Here is a 9,610-nt window from a genome sequence, read left to right as displayed (position 1 = left end):
TGGATGTGCATTTGTGTTGTTGGATGTTGGTTTCGACATTTAGGATTGGGTGGGTAGAAAAAGCAAATTGGATTTGTGTTTTTGAATATGCGTATTATAATTGCAGGTCAGTTGACATGAGTGGCATCAGTGAAGGTTGTGAAGGTAGTTCAGGTTGTGAGGTTGGAGATTGTAGTGATATAAGTCAGGTAATTAATTTTTTGATGATTTGTAAGTTAATTTATATTTGAGTACAATAAGTTTAACCTATGGTTTTTAATATGTCTATTTGCAGATTAGTTTCAGACATTATTGTAGAACACAATATATTGGTTTGTTGAACAAGAAGTTAAGTGTGGAGCAAAAACAATGTATTCAACAAACACCATTTTGGTGGTTTGTTTTGTTGCATGAAAGAGTTAAGATTAGTCGAAACCTTCTTTGTGAGTTAAGTAATGTGTGGGTGGAGAGTAGAGGAGGTTTCATGATTAACTCCGAATTTGTATCATTTAAGTTATTAGATGTATGTGTAGGCCTTGGGTTGAGGGTTTATGGAGATAGAATTGATTTAGAGGAGGTTGTCGTTGATAGTGTTTGTAGGAAGAAATTTTCTGAAAAAAAGGTAACAATTAGTATGGTCTATAATTATCTATTGACTGAGTGTGAGTGTCTTGATGTAGAAGATTATTGTCGGTTGTACATTCTTTTAGGCATTTCTGAGTTTCTGTTGCCTAATAGAAATGGAGCAGTGTTTGTTTCACTTTTTGGAATTGTAGATGATTTGACTAGTCTTGTTAAATATAACTGGGGTGGTGTGGTTTATTCGTATTTGGTTGGTAGTTTGAGTTCTGCCTCAGTTGTTTTAAAGAAGCAATCAGATCAAAAACACTTCCATGTTGTCGGATGCGTATATTTATTGCAGGTAAGTTCGTTTGTTTTTCTCCAATATCGTGTTGTGTAGCATTTTGGTTTATTGTTATGAATGACTAACTTTGTTTGAAATGAATTGTAATATTGTATGATGTAGCTATGGGCTTTTGATCACTTCCTGTTTGTGAAGAGAAAGAGAGCAGTTATTGAATCCAAATTTCCAAGGTTGTTGCGTTGGATTGATTACAAAGTTGGAGATGTGTCCATAAGAAATAATTTGAAAAATAATGTGGTACTTTTCTATTATTTTATCCTGCATTGTTTGTGGTTTAAGTTGTTTTTGCAATTTATTGATGTTGTTTGTTTTAAATTAAATTTCAGATTGTGCATGATCTTTGTCTTTCTAAGGAAGAAATAAGCGAGTTAGTTATGAAAGAAGCTTTATCAAAAGGTGATGGCGAGCGTGACAAATGTAAGAGGAAAGAGTGTGGTGGAATGAAAAAGAAGGAGCAACTTATGGGTGTAATTGAGCAGCAAGAACATGATATTCGTGAACTTGGTGGAGCGATTGCTAAATTGAAATCAACTCTGGCTGAGAGGGAAAATAGAAGTAAAGATGAATTTGTTTCTCCTGTGAATTTGAATGAAGTGGATGTTCCAAGTGAACCTGCAGAAGACAGAAATGCAACCAACAGTGATATGTACGTGCGTATGAGGAATGATCCACGGTTACGGTTGAAAAGCCGTTTAATCCAAACTCCGTTTGCAGTTTATAGTTGGAAGAAGAAAACGATACCGAAATAGTTGTTGGAGTATCAACAATATGTATGTATTTTGTTTTGTTTGATGGAAATGAAATATCATTTTCATTTGTTTAATTGTAACAAGACATGTAATTGAAACCTATGAAACATTAAGTTGTGTAGAATTGTATTTGTTGTGTTTTTGTTCTGTTATGGTGCAATCAATAAATAAAGACTTTTCTTAAGTGTTTGTGGTGTTATGTACTGCATGTGCAAAAAGTTAATTCGAAACGCAGAAAACTTCCTTTTTAAGTGAATCTTCAATTGCAATTACTTATTTAGGTGGTTTGGTGATGATTCACGGTGGTGGAAATATCTGGATGACCATTCCATTGTGGAAACCACATTTGAAGTAATAATACACTGTAAAATCAGTTGCAGTAGTGCATGTACAAAAAGTTGAATGTAAAAAGGCAGTTATGGACACACAACAGGACAGTTAATTCGAAACGCAGAAAACTTCCTTTTTAAGTGAATCTTCAATTGCAATTACTTATTTAGGTGGTTAGGTGATGATTCACGGTGGTGGAAATATCTGGATGACCATTCCATTGTGTGGAAACCATATTTGAAGTAATAATACACTGTAAAATCAGTTGCAGTAGTGCATGTACAAAAAGTTTAATGTAAAAAGGCAGTTATGGACACACAACAGGACAGTTAATTCGAAACGCAGAAAACTTCCTTTTTAAGTGAATCTTCAATTGCAATTACTTATTTAGGTGGTTTGGTGATGATTCACGGTGGTGGAAATATCTGGATGACCATTCCATTGTGTGGAAACCATATTTGAAGTAATAATACACTGTAAAATCAGTTGCAGTAGTGCATGTACAAAAAGTTGAATGTAAAAAGGCAGTTATGGACACACAACAGGACAGTTAATTCGAAACGCAGAAAACTTCCTTTTTAAGTGAATCTTCAATTGCAATTACTTATTTAGGTGGTTTGGTGATGATTCACGGTGGTGGAAATATCTGAATGACCATTCCATTGTGTGGAAACCATATTTGAAGTAATAATACACTGTAAAATCAGTTGCAGTAGTGCATGTACAAAAAGTTGAATGTAAAAAGGCAGTTATGGACACACAACAGGACAGTTAATTCGAAACGCAGAAAACTTCCTTTTTAAGTGAATCTTCAATTGCAATTACTTATTTAGGTGGTTTGGTGATGATTCACGGTGGTGGAAATATCTGAATGACCATTCCATTGTGTGGAAACCATATTTGAAGTAATAATACACTGTAAAATCAGTTGCAGTAGTGCATGTACAAAAAGTTGAATGTAAAAAGGCAGTTATGGACACACAACAGGACAGTTAATTCGAAACGCAGAAAACTTCCTTTTTAAGTGAATCTTCAATTGCAATTACTTATTTAGGTGGTTTGGTGATGATTCACGGTGGTGGAAATATCTGGATGACCATTCCATTGTGTGAAAACCATATTTGAAGTAATAATACACTGTAAAATCAGTTGCAGTAGTGCATGTACAAAAAGTTTAATGTAAAAAGGCAGTTATGGACACACAACAGGACAATTAATTCGAAACGCAGAAAACTTCCTTTTTAAGTGAATCTTGAATTCCAATAACTTATTTAGGTGGTTTGGTGATGATTCACGGTGGTGGAAATATCTGGATGACCATTCCATTGTGTGGAAACCATATTTGAAGTAACAATACACTGTAAAATCAGTTGCAGTAGTGCATGTACAAAAAGTTGAATGTAAAAAGGCAGTTATGGACACACAACAGGACAGTTAATTCGAAACGCAGAAAACTTCCTTTTTAAGTGAATCTTCAATTGCAATTACTTATTTAGGTGGTTTGGTGATGATTCACGATGGTGGAAATATCTGGATGACCATTCCATTGTGTGGAAACCATATTTGAAGTAACAATACACTGTAAAATCAGTTGCAGTAGTGCATGTACAAAAAGTTGAATGTAAAAAGGCAGTTATGGACACACAACAGGACAATTAATTGGAGACGCAGAAAACTTCCTTTTTAAGTGAATCTTGAATTCCAATAACTTATTTAGGTGGTTTGGTGATGATTCACGGTGGTGGAAATATCTGGATGACCATTCCATTGTGTGGAAACCATATTTGAAGTAATAATACACTGTAAAATCAGTTGCAGTAGTGCATGTACAAAGAGTTCAACGTAAAAAGGCAGTTATGGAAACACAAAAGGACAGTTAATTCGAGACGTAGAAAAGTTAGTTTTTAAGTGAATCTTGAATTCCAATTACTTATTTAGGTGGTTTGTTGATGGTTCATGGTGGTGGAATTACTTGGATGACCATTCCATTGTGTCGAAAGCATATTTGAAGTAATAATACATTGTACAATGAGTTGCACCACTGCATGTACAAAAAGTACAACGTAAAAAGGCTGTTATGGAAACACAAAAGGACAGTTAATTCGAGACGCAGAAAAGTTCGTTTTGAAGTGAATCTTGAATTCCAATTACTTATTTAGGTGGTTTGTTGATGGTTCATGGTGATGGAATTACTTGGATGACCATTGGATTGTGTGGAAAGCATATTTGAAGTAATAATACATTGTAAAATGAGTTGCAGTACTGCATGTACATGTACAAAAAGTTCAACATAAAAAGGCAGTTATGGAAACACAAAAGGACAGTTAATTCGAGACGTAGAAAACATAAATATCAGATTTTTATGAAAAGCTTAACTTTCATTACATATCATGAAATTGTTTGAAGATCAGAATTAGTCGTCACACAAACATTTGTTGACAAAGACTGTAATGAATTCATCAGCATCAGCGTGATCCACTTGAAAGAGCACACGATCCCCTTCTTTTAATTGATGTTGATTGCAAAATTCCTTCCAGCCCTTCCCTATCTTCGTCGAGCGGGGTTTTCCACCATAACCTACCGGAGAAATGTTCGTTCCTCCAATGACCTTAATCAACCAACAAGAGAGCGCCCAACCAATGAATCGAACGCTACCCACCAGTTTTCGCGGAAGCCGCCGCCTCCAACAACCCAAACCACTCTCCACACCTCCGCTATCCGCTTCCACTGCGACCCACAACACCAACCTTTATGGAACGATAGGCTTTTTGGGAAGACAAAGCATTGCGATTCAAAATAGGTTTTTGGTTGCTCGTGCGTCTCTGGTCGAAGAAGAAAGTGCAGGGGAAGAAACGAGGGAACTTGCGAATGAATGTGTTTTTTTAAAAACTTAATCCAATGCATAGCGCGTGCAAATCACGCAAACTATCCCTTCTCGCTACCTTCATTTCCCGTTTCCTTAAAAATGAATAAAATATTCAGTGCCACGTAGACGGGTAACTTGGGGTCAAATAAACGGGGCATTGTATCATTATCCTACTCTAAACCTGCAAGTGGAATTGGTGATTTACACAACTAAAAGAGTTAATTTAAACCATTGATCAACAATTGACTTTCATGTATTCCACATTAGAAGGTATCGAGATATCAGTCAAAATAAACTGAAACGCGAGAATGAAGTTAGTTTGACCAATGACGACAAAGGGTGTATCAGACAAACCCTCTGTAACTCCGCCACATTCTCTCACCTTTTTACGATCTCGTACAAACTTCCCTTTGGTCTTTCCGCTTACAAACTTAAGAACATTCTCGTAATTTCACTCACCTCTCTATAAATACCCCTTCAAGTTGATGCGTCCTTTAGTGTTTTGCTTCATTTCATTTTGTTCAGTCAGTTTTTTCGCTCCCGTTTTCTCCAATTCCAATGGAAAGAGGCAGAGGCAGTTACGGTGGCCGTAGCAGTTACCGCGGCCGTGGCAGTGGCAGTTATGGTGGCGGTGAGGGCAATGCTGGTCGTAGCAGTTACGGCGGACGTGACAGTTACGGCGGCCGTAGAGGAAGGTTCTACCAACGTCCCCAGTTAAGTGGTAGCAATGAACACAGGTCTCCTTCCCAAACACAGCCACAACTACGGTGGAAACCGAGGTTAAATCCTTCTTCCCCGGGTGAATCTTCAGAACCACATGCTTCTCAACCTCGACCTGAAACTGAAACTGAAACTGGAATTGAAACTGAAAAAGAAACAATTCAAAATCCAGGTATTGAGCGCGCCACTCTTGCTATATTTATAGCCTAAAAAAGCATCAATCGTTACAATAAATGATGGTGAGAATTCAATTTATATTTTGATTTTTTTTCACAGACGTGGGATCTTTGAAGATATCAGAGGAAAAAGCAGAGAGCATGAGACCAATGCGTAGGCCTGACAAAGGGGGAAAAATGGCAGCTAAGAGAAACAACCTTGAGGTGAACCATTTCCTTGTTGAGTTCGATGAAAAGAGAGTAATATTCCAGTATAACGTGGATGTGAAGGCCAAGGCTCCGGCCATGAACCATCGGCCTCAGAAGATTTCCAAGTTTCTTCTGTCGTCGATTCGGGATAAGCTGTTTTCCGATCACGCGTACCCCAGTTCGGCGTACGACGGCGACAAGAGCATATTCAGCTCGGAGCGGTTGAAGGAAGGAACCTTCGAAGTGGAGGTGGTGAGAGGTGGGGACGCAAGAACGCTTTGCTATTCGGTCACTCTTACACTTGTGAAGGACCTTGAACTCCGGAAGTTGAGAGATTACTTGAGTGGAAAGGTTCCTGGGATTCCTCGAGATGTTTTACAGGGCTTGGATTTGGTGGCGAAGGAGAATCCCGCTAAGCAGTGTGATACGGTTGGGTGCTGCTTCTTTCCCAAGGATCATCCCATAAGTCCGATAAACTCTAAAGGGATAATTGCAACTGGAGGATTTCAGCAGAGTCTTAAGCCAACTTCTCAGGGCTTGTCCTTGTGCCTAGACTTTTCCGTTCTGTCGTATTTTGGGGAGGAGAAACCGGTGTTGGAGTTTCTGCACGAACAGATTGAGAAGTTCGATTTGAAGATGTTTTCCAAGTTCAAGAAAAAAGTTGAGGATTTACTTGTGGGGTTGAAAGTCAATGTAACCCACCGGATGACGAAGCAGAAATACACTATTACAAAGTTGACACCCATGGTTACGAGCAAGATCAGATTCCCTGTTTTTGACACTGAGGGGCGGAATCCAGCACGGGAATGTAGTCTGATTGAGTACTTTTCAAGGAAGCATAAGGTGGAGATTCAACACACGGAAATTCCTGCCTTGGATTTTGGAGGCAACAAGATGAATTATGTGCCGATGGAGTTGTGCGTCTTGATCAAGGATCAGAGATGCCCCAAAGAGAACTTACTGAATACAAATGCTGGCAGTGTGTTGAGAAACATGTCGCGGGCTACTGCAGGAGAAAGGCGAAGTAAAATCTGCACTATAGTGGAATCAGAGGAAGGACCGTGTGGGTAAGTCAATTTGATTTGCTGCAATGAATTTTGCATTTCAAAAAATTGCAAATCATTTGTGTCGATATCTGTTTTGACAGAGGTGGTGTTATTGAGAGTTTTGGCATGCGTGTGGGCACTTCCATGACAAAAGTGACTGGACGAGTAATTCAGCCCCCAAAATTGAAGATAGCTAATCGAAAGGGTGGGATTATTAGTATGGCACTGGAAGTGGGGAAACCACAGTGGAGTCTGAAGGGAAGATCAATGGTGGAAGGGAAGCCGCTTAAGTGTTGGGGCATTCTTTATTTTTCTGATTCCAAGTGCCAATTCAAAAGCGAACGCTTCATTACGAATCTTTGTAACAAGTGCGAATTACTCGGCATTAAAATGGAGGAGCCAGCTTGTTCTAAAGAATATTCCATGTCTACTCTTCGCGAATACGATTCGCTGTGTGAGTTACTTCAAGAAATTGATTCTCAGGTTCAAAAGGAACGTAAACAACGGCTGCAGATTCTTCTCTGTGTGATGGCCGACAAAGATTCAGGTTACAAGAGCCTCAAATGGATCGCTGAGACCAAGGTTGGGGTGGTGACACAATGCTGCTTACGTTCTCATGCTATCGATTCGAAGGATCACTTCCTTACAAATCTCGCCCTCAAGATGAATGCAAAAATTGGAGGAAGTAACGTAGAGCTCATGAACAGGCTTCCAAACTTTGACGGCGAAGGTCATGTTATGTTCATAGGTGCTGATGTTAACCATCCACCTTCCAGAGACACCACCAGTCCTTCAATTGCTGCTGTAGTTGCCACTGTAAATTGGCCTGCTGCAAATCGCTATGCTGCACGTGTTTGTGCTCAAGGTCACCGGGTTGAGAAAATTTTGAACTTTGGGAGAATTTGCCTTGAACTAGTATCTCATTACAAGAAGCTGAACAAAGTGTGGCCAGAGAAAATTGTTATCTTTCGAGACGGCGTGAGCGAAAGTCAATTTAACATGGTTCTCACGGAGGAGCTGCAAGATTTGAAATCAGTGTTTGGTGACTCAAATCACTCGCCAACCATCACTCTTATTGTTGCACAAAAGCGACATCAAACTCGATTTTTTGTGAAGGGTGAGAGTTTCAATGTGTTACCTGGAACAGTTGTGGACACAAAAGTGGTGCATCCTTTTGAATTTGACTTCTACCTTTTTAGTCACATGGGGAAATGGGGCACAAGCAAGCCCACTCATTATCATGTGTTATGGGATGAACACAAATTTACCTCTGATGATTTGCAGAAACTGATATACGAAATGTGTTTTACCTTTGCAAAGTGCACTGGACCTGTTTCTTTAGTCCCTCCAGTCTACTATGCTGATCTAGCTGCATACAGAGGCCGTGTTTACTATGAAGCCATGAATGAAGCCAAACCTGATCGCTCTGCCACCACTGGATCTTCTTCGTCGGTTTCTGGTTTAAATGATGAAGAGTGTTACAAGTTGCACCCCGACGTGGAAAACCTTATGTTCTTCATTTGAATGTTTTTTAGGTTGTTTGTGGCACTACAACTCTGCTCTCTTTCCATTGGGACAAACCGCTTGAAATAGGTTAGTTTGTGCGTGAATCTAATGTCTCAATTCAAACTATCTTCTCCTTTGTTTCTTATGCTACTTGTAATTGAGTCATGTTCGTGTTGTTTTAGTTTTAAATAAAGGTATCCGTTGGTTTGTTTTATGAAATTATATTTTGACTATTAAATTTTAATAATTTTTTTTTTATAATATGAAGTAACATATTTTAAGTAATTTTAGAATATTAAAAATAAGAAGATAAAAAAATAAAAAATTGTTTAAAACATATTATCTAAAATTATAAAAAGAAATTATCAAAATTTAATAATTAAAAAATTCATTTCTTTTATTTTATAGTCTGTCTCAAATTTCCTTTTTTTTTACAGGCTTGTTTGTAATTTGGAATGTATGTATAACTTTATCTGGATATCTATTATATTTCATGTATTATTATAGTCCTTTTTATTTTCCTAAAAGCTGAAAAATTAATAACAGGGAATAATTAAGAAAGACTTAACAGCAATAGAGGTATACCACAACAACCATGGCACGAGTCCATATTTGGGGATTTTATTTTCTAACGGTATTATCAATGCTCATTATTTTATTTTATTTTAGCTTTTATTTTATCGTATTTCATTTCTTTACATAGCATACTGTGATTTATAATTATTGAAATAACAATTTTCAATTGGGTTAGAATAGGATTATCGAGGAACTGAATTGAACTGATATTTGTATTTTTTTTATTTTCTTAATTTTTAATTAGTTAAAAATGAATGTTTTGAAAAAGTTAAAATTAATTACACAGTATTTAATTAGTTATATTAGTAAAAAAATAGATAAATTAATTTTTAAAAAGATATATTTTAAAGAAATGTTTAAAAATAGATATAAATAAATAAAAATATTTAAGAAAAATATATGTAAATAGATATAAATATTTAAAAAAATGATATATAAATAAATATTTTTAGATAAATAGATATCAAAAATAGATAAATAAATATTCAGAAAGACATGTAACAACCCAAAATTATAAAATATTCCTTGGATTCTTACAAGTCAATAAT

At 36.9% G+C, this 9,610-nt stretch overlaps 1 protein-coding gene across 1 annotated transcript; it reads left to right on the top strand.

Moving 5' to 3' along the window:
• Positions 1-4,470: 4,470 nt before the first annotated feature.
• LOC114176461 (protein argonaute 2-like) lies at positions 4,471-8,726 on the top strand. The gene is made up of 3 exons (XM_028061508.2): positions 4,471-5,741; positions 5,846-7,001; positions 7,082-8,726. Exons 1-3 carry the CDS (start codon positions 5,408-5,410, stop codon positions 8,502-8,504), a joined length of 2,913 nt encoding a protein of 970 aa, XP_027917309.1. The 5' UTR covers positions 4,471-5,407; the 3' UTR covers positions 8,505-8,726.
• Positions 8,727-9,610: the final 884 nt, after the last annotated feature.

This window comes from Vigna unguiculata, chromosome 3 (genome assembly GCF_037176805.1).
Source record: "Vigna unguiculata cultivar grain cowpea cultivar isolate G323 ecotype 2 chromosome 3, ASM3717680v1, whole genome shotgun sequence".
Lineage (NCBI taxonomy): Eukaryota > Viridiplantae > Streptophyta > Magnoliopsida > Fabales > Fabaceae > Vigna > Vigna unguiculata.
The sequence above is the reverse complement of the archived record's forward strand: the minus strand, read 5'-3'. Positions and strand labels throughout refer to the sequence as shown.

Bases quoted from the DNA above. Each gene is read 5' to 3' on its own strand.
- LOC114176461 (XM_028061508.2), top strand. From the start codon at position 5,408: ATGGAAAGAGGCAGAGGCAGTTACGGTGGCCGTAGCAGTTACCGCGGC. The intron at 5,742-5,845 runs GTATTGAGCGCG...TTTTTTTCACAG, and splicing joins AGAAACAATTCAAAATCCAG to ACGTGGGATCTTTGAAGATA. The intron at 7,002-7,081 runs GTAAGTCAATTT...CTGTTTTGACAG, and splicing joins TCAGAGGAAGGACCGTGTGG to AGGTGGTGTTATTGAGAGTT.